The following is a 21,313-nucleotide window of genomic DNA, read 5'->3' on the forward strand; positions in this document are numbered from 1 at the left end:
ACCTCTCTAAAATGAGAGAACTGATAAAAAGGAAGTTGAAAGGAGGGGTTGAGAAGGTTATATTCCTTCAAAATCCTTGGAGGTAACTAAAACCACAATAGTAGAAGCTCAGCTGGAATGTATACCACAGGTTAGGAAAGGTAGCACCAAGTCCAAGAGGTCACCAGCATGGTTAATGAGCAAGGTCAATGAGGCTATTAGAGAAAAGAGGGCTTCCTTCAGAAAATGGAAGTCTTGCCCGTATGAGGAGAACAAAAAGGAACACAAACTTCCATAAAGGTGATGCAAGCAGACAATAACAGATACCAAACAACAACAACAACAACAACAACAACATTTTTGAGGACCACATCCCTAACAACATCAAGGCCAACAATAAAGAATTCTTTAAGTATATCAGAAGTAGGAAACCAGGTAGGGAGGCAGTTGGACCATTGGATGACAATGGAACTAAAGGAGAACAAGGAGATTCTATGTGAACAGAATGCTGGACTAGTTAGACCTTGGTCTGATCCAGCATGGCTCTTCTTGTGTTCATAGTCATAAAATGTACTGCACCAGAGTATAAGTGGGTTATATCAGTGGTTACACCAGGACACTGTCTGAAGACATTATACCATGTTGTCACTGCAGCTCCCAGTATTTTATGGGTTTTGGTGCATGAGTGGCATAATCAAGAGGGTCATTCAAGAGGGTTACTTAGGACTTCATAAGCCAACATTAGCACCTTGAATTGTGCCAGAAAATATTGGAAACAAATTCAGACTGTGATGCTTCAGCTGTTGATCCACACCATCAGGGGAGTGGTTACTGCATCGTTAAGATCTTCTAATATTAGACCATGAAGGCTGTTGTGATAGGTGACAGTATTCATATTTAGCAACTGTCTCAATTTTCTCCAACAGAAATATTTACAAGACCATCACTTCAAAAATGCAAAAACAGATGATTTCTGGGCAGCACTGGAACAGGTACTTTGTGTAAAAATGTAGGTTGTTCACATGAAATGAAAAGTCAGTTCTTTTTTTGGAAGAGTCTCTGAGCCCCCACCTTCTCTCTTCTTCATTTGGTTAGAAAAGTAATCTTACAAATAACTTCTCCATCCTTCTGAAATGTACCACTTATGGATCACATAAAATCCCACTATTCCATAGTTTTGTATAAGAAAATTCTCCAGGCAAGATGATGAAAAATAAGCTATAATAAAAAGAAATTGCAAAAGAATCATTTTTTTACAGACACATATAGTATAGTTTATCCATAATGTATCCTGCATAGAGAAAAAAACTGGTTGCTTACCTGTAACTGTAGTTCTTTGAGTAGTTGGCTATGCTGTCACCAATCAAGAGCCAGTGTAGTGTAGTAGTTAGAGTATTGCACTGGGACTCAGAAGGCCTGGGTTCTATTCCCCCTTGGGCCATGAAGCAATATATAACACAAAGTTGGCCTTTGCTTTATTTTTGATATATGGTAAATATATTATTTGGACCAGCTGTGCCATATGGTTTCTAGAGCCAGCATTTATGAAAGGAAACTGTTCTCTCTGTAGGTCCTCACCTCCTGAGCAGAACTTATAGCCTTCTTCAGTCTGCTTTGGCTTTCTCAACATGACCCTCCACTATTATTCTTAGGCAAGTGGTCAACCAGTCAAAGAAGTCATGGACACCTGGACTAGGCAGATGGGCTACCCAGTGCTGAATATGGATTTGAACCAAGCAATCACACAGAAGCGTTTTCTTCTTGATCATAAAGCAGACCCTTCCCAGCCACCTTCTGCATTCAGGTACAGTTCTCCATTAGTTGACTATGCTGCTGCCATGTTGGCCAAGGTCTAGGCTGAGGTGTTTTGCTTCCCCAAATGGCTCCACTGCATGATCTTTATTCAGAAGTTTAACAGTATAAAAATATTTCTTTCAATTCTTACATCAGTAATAGGGAACATCTGCCCTCTCTAGAAGTTGTTGGTCAACAAGTCCCATCATCACAGGCCATTGGCCATGCTAACTGGGGATGATGGGAGTTAGAATCCAACAACACCTGGAGGACCATAGGTTCCCATGGCCCTGCTTTACATAATCACAATAACTAACATCCCTGTTTGAAGATTGTGTACAATGTAGCAAGTGGAATCGAAGGAAGGAACACAAGTCCGACCACTAGCCCAGTACTGTCGACACTGACTGGCAGTGGCTCTCCTGGGTTTCAGGCAGGATTCCTTCCTAGCCCTACAGAGAAATGCCAGGGATTGAACCTGAGACCTTCTGCATACCAAAGCAGGTGCTCTGCCACTGAGCTGTGTCATTTTTCTCCAGAGCTAGTGAGACAAATCTGCACAACTTATTAATGGATCATGAATGACCAGCCATGTCTCAGGGCCTGTCAGGACCTTGACAACTGCCCTCTTTTTGCAATTCAAGATAGGCAGCAAAAGCAGAGCCCCCGCTAGGCTACCATGCCTAGTAGGTGAGCTGAATTCAGCTTGTTCAGCCCCCAGTTGTAGAGAGCTATGCTCAGACTTTAGGTCAGGGGTGCTGAACCTCAGGATCAGGATCTAAATCAAGTCCTATAAGGTGCCCCAGTTGTCCCTTCCCTTCCCAGGTCATCAGATGGTTCCCATTTCTGCCTCAGTCCTCAGGCTGCCTATGGTTTTGTGGCTTCCCCACTTTTATGTGAATTCTTCCCCATTCTAAAGGTGGAAATGCATCTCCTAAGGCTTAATTATTGGTAATTAGAGCTTTAAGCAACAATAAGCTGGTATTTTAGTATTTTGGTGCTACCCCTTTGGCTTTGGCCTCTGAAATATGATTCCTGAGATCTTGCTCAAAAACAAACTCGGCCCTCAGAAAGAGGTTCAACATCCCTGGTTTAGGTGGTAGTTGAGAGGGAGGCAGCCTTTCCTTTTGAAAAGCAAGGCCTGAGGCGAAACACGTTGGTGCCATGGACAAACTGTGGGACACCAGGAAGCACAGATAAGTGCCCTGTGTGGAAAATGGTCCCAAATATGCTTCAGTGGTGATGTTGCATCTATGTAAATATGCTGCCACTCAGGCAGTGCTGGAGTCAACATGCCAGAGCTAATGAATTATTCTTATTTAATCCAGCAGGGGCAGGGGCCATTGCTACTACATGTTTCATAAGTGTTGTTTTAAAATATACGTGTGAGTGTATGTGTTTAAAACCTCTTTCTTTACCATGTTTTCAGTTACACATGGAATATTCCAGTGAAATGGTATGAAGGGAATATAAGCAATGCTATATTCTACAACAGATCAGAATTAGCAGGTAATCTTAAATCACTGGCAGTGGCTATCTATGCAATGTGCCTATCTATGCAATATGCAAGAAAATGGTGAACATCTAGGAAAATATTAGCCCTCCTGAGCTTAGCCTCCTTGTTACAAGTAAGGGCCCCAGTGAACTCAGTGTGTTTTTCCTTTGAAGGAGACATGCTTTGAAGGGCAGTGTTGTCATTTGGAGGAAAACAGAAAGGACTGGTGCCCCTCCCCCCCCAATTGTTTTCAGAGCACAAATGAAGCCGTTTGGAGTACTGTGTCCACTTCTGGGCACCACATTTTAAGAAGGGCATTGGCAGACTGGACTGTGCCCAGAGAGAAGTGACCAAGATGGTGAGGAGTCTGGAACCATCTTTTGAGGAACAGCTGAAAGAACTGGGTATAGTCAGCATGGAAAAGAGAGGATTAAGGAGAGATATGATAGTGGTCTGCCTCAAATATCTGATAGGCTGTCTTGCTGAGAATGGATCTAGAGATCTGTTGCTCCTGAGGGCAAGACTAAGACCAACGATTGGAGGTTGCAGGGAAGCAGATTTTGACTAAACATTAGGATAATCTTCATAATAATGACAGCAGTTTGACAGTGGAATAAACCAGTGGAGGCTGGTGGTTCTGATTTCAGTGGGGTGGTGAATTGACTCCAAGTTTCAGTCAGAACTCCAAAGTAGCTATCCAAGGTGCTTCTGAAGGAGTTATCCAAGGTGCTTCCACAACAAGTTCAAAACAACAATAATAAGAAATAATGTTAATACTGACAATATTATTATGAGCAGGGAGAATGGTGCAGGAATCTTAAAACCATTCCACCATGCAGAAAACTGCTCAAAGCCATTCTACCAACAAGGTTGCCCTAACTGAACAAATGATAAGCACTAAACCAGGGGTTACTCTGTAGCCAGGCGATTGTTCAAATGTGTCACCATAAAACCAAACACTTATGAGGCATTCACCTAGTAGAATAGAAGTGTTATAACAACAGGAGTGAAGTGCTGTTGACACTGTTGCTAAGTCCATGACAGCAACAGAAAAAAAACTTAATTTAAGATATTTCTAGTAAACCCGCTATAGTCAAAATCCATACCTTCTTTACCATCCATCTACTTGGTGCCCTCTATTAGCTACATTTTATATCTGATCTAATACATGCCACATATGCATATGAGGATTTAGGATGGGTTTTATACCAAACACTTTGTCAACACAAGGTCAGAAACAATGAAGTTATCCCAGCACTTCAAAATTTGAAAAACAAATGTCTTGGGTCAAGTTGCAAGTGAACAGTTACATTTAGCTTCAGTTAATCCACTTTATGTTAAAGTTCACTAATGGCCTAATGAGTATGATTATTATTTTCTTATGTAATCCCCCTGTAAATCATTCTGGCTATAGACAGAAATAGCCACTTATTGCATCTTTCACAAGTGACATTTATATTTTGTTGTCTCCTTTTTAGAATTAAACTGTCTGTAAACATGCTAACAACATCTAAACATTAGGTAAAAGAATTCTTAAGATGACTTATGAATATGACCTTTAACACTTCACAAGTCTGTAAAGTCTAGGGAGTAAGTCGTATTTAATTCAGTAAAATTGACCAGTCAGTAAATGCATTTATCATGCAGCTGCGAAGACAAATACTGAATGTTAATGAAAACATTGTACCATCTATCATGAAGTGATAAACATTTCCAATTAACACCCAGTGTGCATGAGAAAATTCCCAATGAAACTAAATTTTATTAAATCAGTAAAGTTCATTTCAGTTTTTAACAAATCCTTTTATCACATTAAAGGCTTCCCAAAGTAGTGTAGCAAAGACTAAATAACTAAACACATTCCCAAACCAATTGGCCCTGGTTTCTCAGTTTACCTTAAATTCTTACTTCTGCAATTTTTCTATTTAAAACTAAGCAAGTGGCAGCTGGGATTATTTTATTATTATTTTATTTTAATTTCCCACCACAAAACCTCTAAGGTGCCTGACTATAAAGGTTATAAAGCCATTAATTAAAGCAAACAACAGAACAATAAAAACTGACAGCAAAGACAAGCAATTAAAAAAAAAGCAAGGTAGAAGTAAAACAATAAGCTACTGAAAACAAAACAGGAATGAAAACAATTAACCAACAAAAAACAATACAGCATCCATTAAAACTGTCTTACTGAGAGGTTGTTGAAAGATAACTTAGGGTACAATCCTTTGCATGCTTAAACAAGCAAAAGTCTTACAACTCCCAGCAATCCTCAGCCAGAAGAGATTCTGGGAGTTGTAGGACTTTTTCTGTTTAAACATTGCACCCTACCTTGCTGCCAACCATGTGCCCCTGAAGGAAGTATTACACAACCCCCTAAAAGCTGTATCTTGGGCACGACCTGGTATGATCTACACTACTACTTATAATGGTTTATAAGGGTTATGACAACTGTTCAGGCCCAGGATACATTACGTATACCGTTTTCATACCATTTTAAATGTGTTATATCCTGCTTGGTGTAGATCATTAAACTCTGAAGTGTGGGCAATCAGAAAAGGTCATCTGATGAAGTTCTTGGACAGTGGTCCCTCAAATAACCTACTTCTTCCAAGCCCTTGAATTTTGCTTAAAAAGCCAATGAAGGTTTTATAATACTGGCAACATATATATTCCAACTGGTCAATTCCATGCAACAGTCTGGCTGCTATAGTATGAACAATTTGAAATTTCTGGGTAGTCTTTAAGGGTAGCACCACATACAACACATTGGAGTAATCAACCCTGGATGTTACCAGGCCCAGTCTATGGGCCTGTTCAGACAACACACTAAACTATGGTTAGGCTGCTAACCCTTTTGCAGCAAGTGGTTAGTGAGCGTATTTAAACTGTGGTTATGAAGCCACCATTGTTGGGAATGGCTCACATGACAAGCTAAGCCATAACGTTTAGCTAAAAATGCTTAACCGCCATGGAAAATATGGGTGAGTTCGTGAACATTTTTTTAGGTAGTGTACATTCCACTTTTCTTGCTTCATATGCCAATGACAGAGCAAAGCGATTTCATGAAAATCTGGATATAAACAGAAAATGCTTCAGAAACCATTTCTACGTCACTTGGACCCAGGACATGGATATCCGTGACAAGGCTACTTGCGTCCTCAAACTTCCCCTTCTTCTTGTTCCAGTACTTCCTGAATACAGTGCAAATCAAATCATTACATGCTGATTCCCCTATGGAGTGGGGTGGAATTATGGGACTTAAATGAAGTTTAAGTCTCTCACTCCTGGAGCACCATTCTGAATTGGGGCTGTACATACTTATCGTGAAATAAACAGTGGACGCTGGTGGCTCCAATGTTAGTGGGGAGGCAAATCCACTTCGGGTTTCAGTCAGAACTAGTCGGAACTCTGAAGGAACTATCCAAGGTGCTTTCACTGGAAATGAATAACTCAACCATGCATAGTTCTGCTATGATGATGACAGCAAATGTTCCTAAATGGCCAACGAAATGTGTCTTGCAGTCTGTCATACCTCATGATGTTGGAAGTACATCTTCAGATAGAAATCACTTTTCCTTACCATCATGTACCGTCATGCTTGCTTCCTGCTTTCTTCTGCATTGGGAACAAGTTGAAATTACATGGAGAAAGAGAGCAGAGACCTTGTGGCCCATACAGATCAATGGGAACAGCACCCTCTAGTGGGCATTTTATAGTGCAACTTCCCTGTACACAGCAGGAAACAGTCTTATTTCAGAGAAATCAGCTTTTCTGCGGATTAATTTACAATGCTAAAACCGGGAAATAGAGCGGGAGATGCACAGGAGGATCACTGTGTCATCAAAATGACTCATGAAGATCCGTGAGTGGCCAGTAACAAGCATGTGATATTCATCTGAAGAAGCTCACAGACTACCATTTGTCATAGCTGGAAACTACCTTATCTCACTTGTCAATGAAGCCACATCTTTATAAGCCCTTCACTTCTGTTTCTTTACCACCATAGGAATTACTATTACACGGCCCAGCAATCCTGATCCCAATTCTTTCTTGAAAGTAAACAAGAATCAAGTTGGTTTTTATCGTGTCAACTACGAAGTGCAAGCCTGGGATGACTTAGCTGGCATTATGGTGAACAACCACGAGGTCAGTCTGCTGAAATTAAATCTGATTTTATTTTATTTATTTATTTATTACATTTTTATAATGCCCAATAGCCGAAGCTCTCTGGGCGGTTCACAAAAATTAAAACCACAGTAAAACACCCAACAGGTTAAAACACAATTACGAAATACAATATAAAAATCTGATGGTTGGTTTATGGCACTTGTGTGGAATCTCTTTCAGCCCAAAGGCTGAATTCCATTTTGGAGAAGCTTTCAGGGGGCATGTTCTACTGGTGGGCAGGGCCAAAGGAAAAAAGATGGGGGGGACACACCAAAACACCAAAAATAATGGCAAAATTTAGCTTAAAGTTCTTACTGCCAATAACTCATCCTTAGATGATGTATTTAAAACTTTGAGAATGTGGGGAGGGGGAGACGGCACAGCAGTTGGGGAACCACTGGGAAACCACTGAACAATTGATGATTTTGGAAAGGGGGGAAAGGGTGGGACAGGGGAATGAGTGTGGTCATCTTCTCAGCAAACTGGAAGGTCTCTAGTGGAACTAGTGCTGTGCCAAAAATTTTGACCGTTCCATTTTTGATGTTTCGTGGGAGATGGGGGGGAAAAACAAAAACTCAGATGAAAGAGGCTGGGTGAGGTGAGAATTTCAGAGAATTTTCTCCTTGGGGAGGGGGACAGGGTTTCCACACACCTTTTTAAATGTAGCCAGTTGTTGAAGAGTCTTCTTTCTTTCTTTCTTTCTTTCTTTCTTTCTTTCTTTCTTTCTTTCTTTCTTTCTTTCTTTTTATAATGTCCCTGGCATTTTAGGAGCTCAGGGGTTCTACCTGAATGCTTATTGGAGAGGGAGAGGTCACATGGTCTTCAATGGGCATTCACTAAGAACTGCTGGGCTCCTCCAAATGCTGGGGGAAGGGAGGTGGTTTTTTTTAAAAAAAACACCTAAAAAATAGGAGGAAGGCCCCTCAGCAATTGGCTACACTGGAAAATGGTATGTAGAAACCCTGTCCCCCTCCTCAAGGAGAAAAATCTCTGAATTTCCCCCCTCACTGCAAAAGAGGCCAAAAGAGGCCTCTTTCACAGGGAGAGAGAAAATTCCTGAAAGTACGGGGCAGGATTCGGCCCAGGACTAAGTGGGACCCCTTGAGAGTTGAATTTGAGCCTGGTTTATAGGATGTGTAGATGATCACCCAGCAGAAATAATCCCCTGCTTCTTTCTTTTTCTCTCACTAGAATTTCCATTTGACTGACCGTGCCGGCTTTTTAGATGATGCTTTTGCATTGGCCAGGTAATGTTCATAATGAAATGGATTTGTGTAGACACAAATGTGTTAGCATTTTGTACGTTGTTATATTGAAATTTAGTGGTTATTATAATATTTAACTGAAGAAAAAAATGGGAATTTTGTGTTAATCCCCTGTGTTCTTCCTCTCTTAAGGCTGCAAAACTATGCACAGTTACTTAGGAGTAAAACCCACTGAACTTGGTGGAATACACTCCAGAAGAGACATGCACAGGATAAGGCTGTATCTGCCAAGGAGCTCTTTCACACTCTAGGCTAAGGGTAGGAAACCCGTGCACCACACACAGTCCATGAAGGCTTCCTGTGCAGCCTGCTCTAGGTGCCCAAGGTGCACCCAACACCACCCCCATGCAAAGGAGGCCTGATTCTGCTAGGGAAGAGGGCAGATGTGGGTAGTCATCCCTGCATTTCCTCTTCCCCAGCTCAGTAGATCCCAATGTAGGCAGGATTGCTGTTTTCACAACACCAATAGCCTCCCTTTCATCCAGCAATCCCATTCTTTGCTCCTCTTTGTGCATGTCTTTGCAGGGGCGGGCATGCGACATTTTGGTGGGACTGGGAATCCGTTCTTTGTTTCAGTCAGAAGCAGCCATAACTCTAAAGGATCTATCCAAGGTTCTGAACCCTAACCCCAATATGGGTTCAACACTTTGGTAGCTCCTTTAGAGTTCTGGATGGTTCTGACTGTAGCTTGCCTCGCATGCTGCTCATCAGAGCCCTGTCAGCTGCCCATCCCTGCTTACTGTGTGGTATGCGGGTGCCCTACCCACTCCCTCACTGAGCTGCCTTTTTGCATGCAAATGGCAGCTCAGCCTTTTTCATAAGGGGCTATTTATGCAAATAGCAGCTGTTAAGGGGGCATTTTTACAACATTACAGGCCTAAATGGTCCATTTATACCTGTAATATTGCATAAATGGTCACTTTACAGCCGCTATTTGGGTAAATGGCCTTTTATAAATAGCTGAACCACCATTTTTATGCAAAATGGTGACTCGGCAAGGGAGTGGGCAGCCATGCACATGCCGAGTCAGGCAAATGCAGAGAGTCGTGGACTGGTGTCCACGGGCTGAGCCAGCAAGAAATCACCAAACTATGACCCCCCCAACCAGATGCCAGTGCTATCCCTGTCCCCAGTTCAGCACTGCAGGTGCCCCTCATGGCCAAACAACATTCCCATCCCTGCTCTAGGCAATGGATCATTTACTTACTCTCTCACCAGTTCTTATGGTGAGTTTCCACAAGCTTCTTCAAGGAAGGGGACAACACAGCTCCTAAGTGACATCTAGGATAATTCCATCCTTCATTCTACAATCTAGATACTGATTCCTCATAGGGATGACTGAAAAATGTATTCTTTGTGAATGTCAGAATGAACTGATCTGATCTGCATCTTCTCACTACTGTGCAGCTTGGAACACAGTTATCCTATAGATTTTGCTCTTTCCCAAATTTTTGCAATCCCGTTCTTGGCTCAAAAAGACATACAAAAGTGCATATAATTTCCCTTGTTTCATGGGGAAATATATTCAGAAATGTGTACTTTGAGAGTGTATGTGGGAGGGAGGGAGAGAGAGAGAGAGACTGACTGACTGACTCTTGGATTGTGGCACTATGCATTAATCTTGCTAAACTCTCATCTGATGTTTGGTCTAGCAGCCATTCACACATAATTTCTAGGTTGGCTTGTGGAAATCAAGCACATTGAATCAATACTCCTGACACTTGAGAGGGGGAAAAACCCTTCCATCCAGAAGTACCCCAAGATCAAATTACATGGCATTATAAAAACAGTTTTAGTAGTTTCCTGTCTATGATTCCCCAGTGCAGGCAATTGCTTTTGCTATGGAATGAAGCTGAAGGACTCTTTAGGAGTAAAACTAAGTAACTGTGTGCAAAGAGAATAAATGCCAACAACTGGGGAGGCTCTTCATAGAAAGTTAAGGGAATGTAAAGACATTTTTAGTCTAGTTGCTAAATCCATTAGGCATGGAATTGCAGACACCAAATGAAGTCATAGACTTGCTCCCAGGTTGCTTGGAGCTGCTCAGACTGCATTTTTCAAAGAAACAACACTGAAATTTTACAGCACAGAAATAGGCTGACCTGGCCGTGATCCTCAGAGGGTAAGGCTTTTCACTTGCATTTCCAAAAGCCAAGGTAATATATGACTAAATGCAGTTACATGTGGTTGGACTTCATTTCATCTGAGCTTGAGAGGATAAGAGGTTATACTAAAAGCTTCTGGGGGTGGGGTGGAGGAATGGTCTTTAAAGGAACAATTTGAAAGATGAGAGACTATCCTACCATTGCATAGGACTTCTGGGAAGGAGTTCCAGGCATAAGGCCTTAAATGGCTTGGTCACAAGTAACCTGAAAGACTGCCTTCTCCTGTACAGCTTGCCCACAGTCTCAGGTCATCAACAAAGGCCTTTCTGAGCTGCACACAGCCAAAGGAAATTAGGCTGGTGAGTACAAGTGAGAGACTTTTCAGTGGTGGCCCCACACCTCTGGAATCAGCTTCCATCAGGAGTTTATCAGGCCTCTTCTTTGCATGTCTTCAGGAAAGCTCTGAAGACCCACCTGCTTTCACTGGCCTCTCCATAGTCCATGAGCAGCAGGTTTTATGGGTGTTGTTTGTTTTTATAGTATTTTATTGCATATTTCTCTATTGCCTATTTGTATCAATAGATTTTTGCATTGGTTTTTTTTTATCCTGCAGACCACCTTGAGAAGGTTCTAATGTTAAAGGCAGCTTAAAAATAATTTTATATAATTGAAATAGGGAACGGCTACAGTAGAGATATTCAGGAGCTGAGAGAGAGAGAGAGAGAGATCTGCCTTCCCCAACCTGGTGCCCTCCAGATGTTTCAGACCATAGCTCTCAGCATTCTTGAACATTAGCCATATTGCTGGGGCTGAGATGAGCTGAACTTCAAAACATCTGGAGGGCACCAGTTGGGGAAGGATGGACAAATCTTTCTATTTCTATTCACCTTTTTACCCAAAACTCTGTTTCATTACCACATTAATCTCCTCCCATCCAAAAAAATATATGTTCCTCTAAAATAATACTGGTTTTAGATCTGTATTTACTCTCAAAATACATATTTAAATGCTTGTTGGTGCATTTGAACTGCTGAGAACTGCATTGTGGCTTGGAGAAGTATAAAATCCAGTAGGCAGTAAAGTTTCAGTTTTCATATCCATCCAAGAGGTGCAGATTAAGTTATTTCATATAGGAAATAACTTTGAGCACCCCTAGCTGAGAGCTGGAGGAGCAAATGTCATGGGTAGGTGAATAGCAAGGACCTGTGTAATAGTAGTAGTAAAATGGGTAAAAACATAGTATTCCTTGTGATGTAGTTATTGAGAAGTGAGACAATTTCCCCCTAGACTCTACAGAGTTTATATACTGGAGCATGCATTTGTCCTTATCTCTCTTCCCACCACCTATAAACAGAGTGAGCAGGAGTACTCTTATCTTCCTTCAACAAGGCTATTTCCCACTACATTCCCGGTTCCCTTCCATAAGTTATGTTTGTCTGGGATAAGAACATCCCATTGATGTTGGTAGGAGAGCACCACCCCTTATCACTCCAAATCCTTCTTGCTCTTTTCCTTCTAGTTTCCATGCTGACCACATTCCAAATTCTGGAAGCACTGCACACACATGTGCCCCTTCAAACATTCATATTGTCGCAGGAGATGAACTCAGTGTGCTCAGAAGAGCCAGTGTGGTGTAGTGGCTAGAGTGTTGGACTGGAAGTCAGGAGATCCGGGTTCTAGTCCTCACATGGCCATGGAAACCCACTGGATGACTTTGGGCCAGTCACAGACTCTTAGCCTAACCTACCTCACAGGGTCGTTGTGAGAATAAAATAGAGAGGAGGGGGATTACATACATTGTCCTGGGTTCCTTAAGGAGGAAAAATTGTGGAATATAAATTTAATAAACATATAAACTCATCCAAAATCATGGGTGCTGTGATGCCCAAAGGGCAAGAAATTCTGAATGCAATCATCCATGAATTATTGCAGAAGCTATGTCTGACTTTGCTAGTTATAGAGTTTTGGAAGTTATAGGATGTACTGAATATGACTGCCTCCCACATATTGCATGCTGGATAGATTCTCTCTCCCCCCCCCCCCCCCCCAATATGCTGGTCTGATCTTTCAAGAAACTGGGCATATGTCCAAACCAGGCTTTAAGGGCAATCACAGTATTATTACAAGTTCCCCAACAGGCATAGCGCTGATCCATTTCTTACGTTTGATGTGCCCTGATTTAATCTTAAAGCCAGACAACCCAATCTGAATTCTCATGAGTGCCTGCAAATTTCCAAGCTGAATGCTCCACATGAGTGTAGAATTAAGCTAGTTACAGTCTGTCTGCTTTACTTCCTGTTTGTGGCATTTAAGAGATAAATTGTTCAAAATACATATACCTAGATTGCTCCTGGAGTTTTAGTAACAAGTAAGTTACTAAAAGTATCATTTTCTCCCCAATTTCTTAGCTTTGTACATTATTTCACATCTGGAGATGCCCATAATTTGTTCAAAGTCTTTTTATTTTCTGCGTTCTCCTGAAGGCACATATCAGTTTTCACACATACCAGCAACAGGCACATTTTCATTTCCTTTAAACACTTGCTCCGTATGTCATATATCAAGAGTGCCTGTTGGTATTATGAGAGAGAGAGAGAGAGAGAGAGAGAGAGAGAGAGAGAGAGAGAGAGCCTGTATGGATGAGACCATATGCACTTCAACTGGAAGGGAGTTCCACAGATGTGGGACCATCATGGAGAAGAACCTGTCTCTCATGCCCACCAATTTAAGAGAATTTCACCAATGAATTTCTGGTCAGGACCTCTGAAGCTCATTTTAAAGCATGGGCAAAGGTGGTCCTTCTATTCTGTCATTTACCTGCATCCCAATAGAACTGGTTACTACATTAGATAATTATGTCAGGAATGAAGGATAATGCTGACAAGGCTGGCTTTATAGGCTTTATGATGTTCAAAGGCCTTTAGGAGATGTATGACTCATCTTTAGCATTGCTTCCCAGTCAACCTGTCAGTTTTTTTTCCGCTGTATAAGAGCAACTTTGTATGCTACAGCGGCAGCTCATCTTTAGGATTTCACAGATTGTGACAGCCGATGGAAAATGAACTCCTGTGCTTGATCCTACACATCCTTTTTTCAGTCCAGTAGCCCCAAGGGTTTGGCTGCTAAACTTAATTCAACTATACCTGGGAGAGGGGAGGAGAAAGAATGCAGTCGTATCTATAATAAGCACTAAACTGAATGATTATTGGACGATTATTCTATAGAATCAAGCAACATTTGAACTTTTTTTTTTTTTGCATGTGTTTCCCTTTCTCAGGGCTAGACTTTTGAATTATTCTTTTGCCTTGAACTTAACAAGATATCTGGGAAAAGAGAAAGATTATATACCATGGGAAAGAGTCGTAGTGGCTATATCCTATATTGGGGACATGCTTGAAGGTGATGATACACTCTATCCCAAATTTCAGGTAAGTTTGCAAGTTGAAGTTTTATGTAGGAGCAGAGGAAGAAGAAATGCATACCATTATAAAAAGAAAAGGGCTGAAGCCCTGGCCTTCATTTACTGAATGCAATAAAGCTATACTGGAAGCCTAACTATTTTGCAGATACTGATCCTGGTAAATATATCTGCATTATGAGCTAGAAGCGAGACCTGCAACATAATGTTGCAGTATAGAGTGCTCCTGAAAGCTCCTGGTAAATATATTATTGCATTTCTCAAATCTGTATTATGAGCAAGAAGTGAGGCCTGCAACAAAGGCTGTAGCTAGACCTAAGGTTTTTCCCAGGATCATCCCGGGTTCATCCCTGCCTGAGCACTGGATGCCCTGTGTGGCACTTAGATGAATAGGTTTGACCCCAGGACAATCCTGGGATAAACCTTAGGTCTAGCTATGGCCAAAATGTTGCAGTGTAGAGTGCTTCTGACTGGTTCAGGCAGTGGAGGCTGGTTGCTCTGATATCAGTGGAGTGGTGAATCTGCTTTGGGTTCTGACTGGAATCTAGAGTGGATTTACAGCCCCAATCAAATTCTTGAGCACTTCCTATTTAGCGCTAACTCAAGAGATAATTATTACCAGTAGTTCTCAAGGATCGGACAACAGAGGCCCTTTCTGCACCTAAAGGTTATCCAGGAAAATGGAGGTATTGTCCCTGGCTGGTCTTGGGATCCCCTGTATGTCTTTTGAATGCACAGGAATGATCCAGAGATGATCCCGTGGGAAAAGGCAGGTGTAGGAATGGCCATAGACAACATTTCACTGGAACGAGTTCTGTTGACACAACAGAATGCAGACTTTTGTGGAAAAAATGGGTAAAGTTGGGATGTATGTGGTAGGGACTGTTTGGCCAGAAACAATGAGAGTGGGAAGAGGAATAGCCTGCTTCTTGTGCTAAAGCCTCATGCACACCCATGCTAGTGAAATTCTACCCCTATCAAAGATCTACTAAATGCAATTGCCCAAGCTCTGTTTGCCAACTAAAATTACCCAACTTTACCTACATTGTTGACTCTACTTACTGTATTATGTCACTATCATGAGCAGAGGTTTTTACAAATTGCAGTGTAGACAAGGGGTTCAACCCACTGAGCTCTGCCCCCGCACAATCCTATTCATTTCAATGAGCTTACTTGGGAACTGAGCTCAATGGACTGAAACCAGGGCCTGCAAATTTTGTGGCATCGGGCCACTAAAAAAATACCATAAACAAGGTTATTTTCCCATGTTGCCTGATTTCTTCACAAGCAATTTATCTGGAAATGTTACCATTGCTTTGCTGTTCATTTTTTTTAAAAAATAGTAAATCAACAAAAACCTCATTACCTGAAGTTTCTCCATCATTACTGCTACTATGTCTGCATTCCAGGAATACTTTCAGAGCCTAGTCAAACCCCTAGCAAGTCAACTGGGATGGAAGAATGATGGAGACCATATCAATAGGTGAAGCATTTATTTCAGCTGTGTATGACTTGAACACTCACATTTGTCAGATCTTTCTCTATTCCGTGTGTGCCTTATGTCTCCCATTACTCTCAAGTTCTCTGTTTGAAGAACGGATGTTGCAGATAAACGTTGCAATCCTGTGCAAAATGATGGGATTTAAACATCTTAATTGTGCACAGAAAAGCAGCCAAACCCATTACCATTAAACCAACAATCAGTGCTAAACAGCTGATCAGTTCTTTAATACTAATCAACTGGCTGGGTGGGTGGGTGGGTGTGAAAGAGGGAGAGAGAGCGAAGAAGAGGTGAGAGTGTCCTTAAGTTAAAAATAGCACCATCCCTCCCTCCCCTCTCTCAATTATTATCTACCCACACTATGACATGGTTCACATGATACAATGGTTTAATTTAGCCACAGGGGCTCTTGCATCATATTGGCAGCCCATATGCGCAATTTTGCATGATACCCACAGGTGCCCAACTTGTGGTGTCATGCAAACTCAGGTGGAAGGGTTTGTGTGAGGATTAGACAACCCTCAAATTACCCTAAAACAAGCCATGCATTATTTGAGGGTTGTCTAACTTTTGGACAGCCCCTGTCATCTGCGTTCACATGACATGACAAGCCACAGCAAACCATGGGCCTGCAGGCATCATACAAAAATGGCATGAGTGCCTGGAACAACATGACAAGATTCGTGGGTAAATTAAGTTGTTGTGGGTGGTTGTGGTGTGCAAACCAGGTCTCTCATTGTTAAGAGAGAGAGAGAGAGAGAGAGAGAGAGAGGGTGGGTAGCTCTGGCTTTACCAGCCACTGACATGAGGACATAACATTTCCCCAAAAGGCATGTGGCCCCTGCTTGGGAAAAAAAGGTTCCCTACCCCCAAATGTAACCACCCCTCCCTCCACTGCTCGTTCTGCTGACAAAACTGCTTCACTCAGCGAAATGACAGTGTTAGATTCAACCCAATATATTTTAAGTACTGTGTATATGTATATATAGCCAAAGGCCAGGATCCATGGCTTTTCTACATGAAGAATATTGTGCACTTTTGAATCCTATTCATGGGTCTTTAGATAATGTCACGACCTTCCAGTTTCACTTCTGTGTCTAACCTAGGGTGACCATATGAAAAGGAGGACAGAGCTCCTGTATCTTTAACAGTTGCATAGATAAGGGAATTTCAGCAGGTGCCATTTGAATATATGGAGAACCTGGTAAAATTCCCTTTTCATCACAACACTTAAAGCTGCAGGAGCTATACTAGAGTGGCCAGATTTAAAAGAGGGCAGGGCACCTGCAGCTTTAACTGGTGTGATGAAGAGGAAATATCACCAGATTCTTCATATATACAAATGACACCTGCTGAAATTCCCTTTTCAATACAACTGTTAAAGACACAGGACCCCTGTCCTCCTTTTCATATGGTCAACCTAGTCTAACCAGCACTTTCGGAGAGTTTTTTTTAAAAAAGCAGGGGAAATGCAGAATTTAATTGTGAAAGTGAAGAAAGAATGATTTCCTCTTGCGTATTTGTGCTATTCCGCTATACCACAGTGCCACCTAGAGGTTATGTAGCAGAAAAGCAGGAAAGGAAATGTCTCTCGTGTAGTGCTTGGATCTCAGTTCTGTGACAAAATCAAAACAGGCTCACGTGGAAAAGCTCCCAGAGATTAACCTTTCACACATGCAAAAACATTGCGATTTGGAGCTTTTTTCTCCTTTCAACAGCAGATTCCTGTGCCATACCATACAAATACTTCTTGAAGTCCCCTCACTTTCAAAAGTGATTTTCCATGTCAAATACACTGCTGTGATTTTGGAAATGCATGCCTTGCTTGTGCAAAACTAGTTGCACTGGCTTCTACATTATTCCAGACAAATGAAACCGACTTTATTTTCTTCCCTTTCTCCTCAGTCTCCTTCGTGTGAAAGTCCTAGACTTTGCATGCAGCATGAATGAGCCAGACGCTTTGAATAATGCAACTCATTTATTTAATGAATGGCTAAATGGAACAAGGTGAATTTATTTATTTGTTTATTTGATGGATTGATTTATATGCCACCCAACTGTCAAATGCCCATAGTTCAAAGAAACACAGGGCATACATATGCAAAGTAAGGTTGAAGGTTGTACATCTTCTTTTAATAATATCATGTTCTTAAACACTAGTCCAGATGTAAATCTCCGCCTCTTAGTGTACCGGTATGGGATGCAGAACTCTGGTGATGAGCAAGCCTGGGATTATATGTTTAAGAAGTACCAAACTGAGACATTAGCTCAAGAAAAGGAGAAGTTGCTATATGGCCTGGCATCAGTGAAAAACATCACCCTGTTGAACAGGTTTGTTTAAACTATCATTTATTTCCTATATTAGAATTTGTTGCTAGCTACTTTTCAGTTGTGGTTCTCAAAGCAAAGTATAATATATAAAAACATAGACATATTTTTTTAAGAAAACAACAGCAAATTCCACCTAGCAGGGTTTGTTTGTTTTCTAATTCAGCATTAAAATAAACATAAGGCTTGGGCAAATACAGGTTTTCACATGGCCTTGAAAAGATGTCAAAAACAGAGTTAGGCAAGCCTCTCTGGCAAGGGAGTTCCATAATTGAAGTGCCACCACTGAAAAGGCCCTGTCACTAAGGGTGTGCTCTCTGCCCTGGAATTATCTGGTAACCATGAACATCCGTGGAGCATTCGATCTTCCAGAGTGGAGATTGGCTACTTCTAATCCCATCAAATAATTTCAGAGTGGAGACATGCCCAATCAGAGCTTCTAATGTCTCCAGAATTAGACTACCAGTTTGTGTGTGTGGTGTGTCTAATTGAAAACCTCCCGATAAGGAACATGGGGTGATGGGGTGAGGTATTTTTGATAATTGATATTGACAACTGTGGCTAACCAATTAGGAATTGCCACAGTACTCTCCCTCGCTGTTCTGTTCTCTAATAGTAATAATAATAATAATAATAATAATAATAATAATAATAATAATAATTTATTTATTTATTTCTTACCCACCTCTCCCTCTGGATCGAGGCAGGGACAACATCAAATACAAAAATGCTATGAAATACGTAAAACTGATTAAAAACATATAAAACTAATACATTATTAAAATAACAGCCAGACATCTTAAAATTCGACTGGGTAGGCCTGCCGGAAAAGATATAAACTATATAAAAAAGTTTTTATAGCTTTTTTAAATTCAGAAAGACTGTTAAGTTGGCAAATATCTCCTGCAAGCCATTCCACAGTCTGGGAGCAGCAGAAGAGAAGGTCCTCTGGGTAATGGTTGTCAGCCCAGTTTTTGCTGACTGAAGTAAATTCTTCCCAGAGGACCTGAGTGCGCAGGGCAGATTGTATGGGAGAAGGAGATCTCACAGGTAACCTGGACCCAAACCATGTAGGGCTTTAAAGGTAATAACCAACTCTTTATACTTCGCCCAGAAACTAATTGGCAGCCAGTGAAGTGATTTTAAAATTGGTGTAATATGGTCACCCCTAAGTGTACTGGTGACCAACCTGGCTGCCATATTTTGAACTAGTTGAACTTTCCGGACTAGGCACAAAGGTAGCCCTATGTACAGCACATTGCAGAAGTCGAGCCTTGAAGTTACCAGCGCACTACCGTCTCTAAGTCTTCCAAATCACAGTTTTTGGGGGAGGGAATGCCAATTTGCCCTTGGCTTCCATGCTCATTGTAGTTCTCAGTTTCGGTCAGAGAGAGAGAGAGAGAGAGAGAGAGAGAGAGAGAGAGAGAGAGAGAGAGTTCTTATCTTTGAACACACAGTGCAAAGTGATATTAGGGGGTGTTTGTTCACAAAGAGATTTAGAGAAGGAGGGTGAGAGGGAGAGAGATCTACGAGATCTTCCACACCTGAGTTGGGCAGGCTCTGTATTATTTCAGTTAAACTATTACTCCTCTCAGCTGTCTGGGCTATCAGTGCAAGGGTTGTTGTTTTTGTCATCATCCTTCTTCCGTGTAGCCTCCCATGGGGAAGCTGTTGTGCCTTGACTCGACTCACTCCAATGTGCCTGACCAACAGTGGGGGAGGAGTGCCACCTACTCCTCATCCCGCAAGCCTCCTGTCCTCTCTGAGGCTGGGCAAGCTGTGTGCTGCTGTTGTGGCATTTATTAATATATTTCCTTATTTGTTATTGTGCTAAGTGCTTTCCCGCTGCTTCATTTTCCTCTCCCTTGCCATACAGATCAAGGCACAAGAGGTGCCGGAGAGAGGACATTTGAGTTCCAACTTTAAAACTTCCCTATAAATCACTGCATGCAGGGTTCTGCTCCAAAACTGGCATGCCGACAGCCCTCTTTAAAAGCCGTCACAGTGCCACTTTTCATGTGTTTATCTTTAAAACCGAGGGAGCTGTGAGCATTTCTGTTAATTCCCATTGACAAGAATGTACCAGTTAGCTGAAAACAGAGTGTTTTTTCATTGAACTATCTGACTGAGTGGAGAGAGGGACCCGCTCTGGAAACTGAGGTGGAGAAATGCCTCTACGGAGCTCCAGCTCGAATTTCGAGCTGGAGAAGATGCACTTTGCACATCCCTAACTGTCACCCATCATGCCCACCAACAATTTGCACCCAGACAGCAGACTGTTCATTACCCATTTTCTCCTGATATATGCAGTTGAATGGGGATGATTTATTTATTTATTTATTTATATATGTATGTATGTATTTAGTTTACTACGTTTATATCCCACCCTTTTTTCTTCCTTAAGGAACCCAAGGAGGCATACATAATCCTCCTCCACGCCATTTTATCCTCAAAACAGCCACCCTGTGACGTAGGTTGTGCTGAGAGTCTGTGACTGGCCCAAAGTCACCCAGTGGGCTTCCATGGCCGAGTGGGAATAGAACCCAGGTCTCCCAACTCCCAGTTCAACACTCTAGCCCCACTATACCACATCACACACACTCAAGTCACACAGGCTGACAGGGAAGCCTAGGTGGCTTGGCCAATGCTATTTAATATTCCATATATAAATATACCATGCTGCAACATCAAAGTTCACCTAGTCCAATGCCTCCCACTTACCATGCCCATTATGCCCCTTCATACTGATGTCTTGAGGATTTTGGTTTTGTGATCACAAGGTACAAAAATAGGCTTTGGTGTGGAGTGGGGAGAGGTTTCTTATTTCTTACAAATTAGGCTTGACAGAAGCATATTTCAAGATGCTGTTTACAGCTCATTTTCCACACAGTCCTAATGAGATACTAATCAATATGTGCAATGGCTTCATATCTGATTGCTCCTAGGTTTTTAGATTGCATCTATGATCCAAAACTCATTAAAAGTCAAGACGTGTTTACCGTCTTGAGGTATATTTCCTATAATAGCTACGGCAAGACGATGGCTTGGGACTGGGTACGGATCAACTGGGAATATTTAGTCGGCAGGTAAGTGTACAGGCTCTTGGTGCAGTTTGTCCTTCCAAAGCCATTCAATTTCTTTTTTTCCTTTTTTTAAAGTGTTATTTAGAAATGCAGTCGCTTCCATTTCACCAGACCCACATGCCATCTAAGCTAGAAGACGGCTTCATTTTGCTCCCTCCTTTCTTAGGAAAACAAGCAC

The 21,313-nt window shown here is 41.7% G+C and overlaps 1 protein-coding gene across 1 annotated transcript in view; it reads left to right on the forward strand.

Moving 5' to 3' along the window:
* Window positions 1-21,313, forward strand: part of ENPEP (glutamyl aminopeptidase) — a 66,653-nt gene that overhangs the window by 40,556 nt on the left and 4,784 nt on the right. The window contains exons 9-18 of the mRNA XM_063135874.1: window positions 906-971; window positions 1,632-1,783; window positions 3,203-3,282; window positions 7,275-7,414; window positions 8,627-8,682; window positions 14,083-14,233; window positions 15,633-15,706; window positions 17,630-17,731; window positions 17,885-18,055; window positions 20,998-21,138. Of these exons, the coding sequence (XP_062991944.1) occupies window positions 906-971; window positions 1,632-1,783; window positions 3,203-3,282; window positions 7,275-7,414; window positions 8,627-8,682; window positions 14,083-14,233; window positions 15,633-15,706; window positions 17,630-17,731; window positions 17,885-18,055; window positions 20,998-21,138 (1,133 nt within the window). The remainder of the gene's footprint in view (window positions 1-905; window positions 972-1,631; window positions 1,784-3,202; window positions 3,283-7,274; window positions 7,415-8,626; window positions 8,683-14,082; window positions 14,234-15,632; window positions 15,707-17,629; window positions 17,732-17,884; window positions 18,056-20,997; window positions 21,139-21,313) is intronic.

This window comes from Elgaria multicarinata, chromosome 10 (assembly GCF_023053635.1).
Source record: "Elgaria multicarinata webbii isolate HBS135686 ecotype San Diego chromosome 10, rElgMul1.1.pri, whole genome shotgun sequence".
Classification (NCBI taxonomy): domain Eukaryota; kingdom Metazoa; phylum Chordata; class Lepidosauria; order Squamata; family Anguidae; genus Elgaria; species Elgaria multicarinata.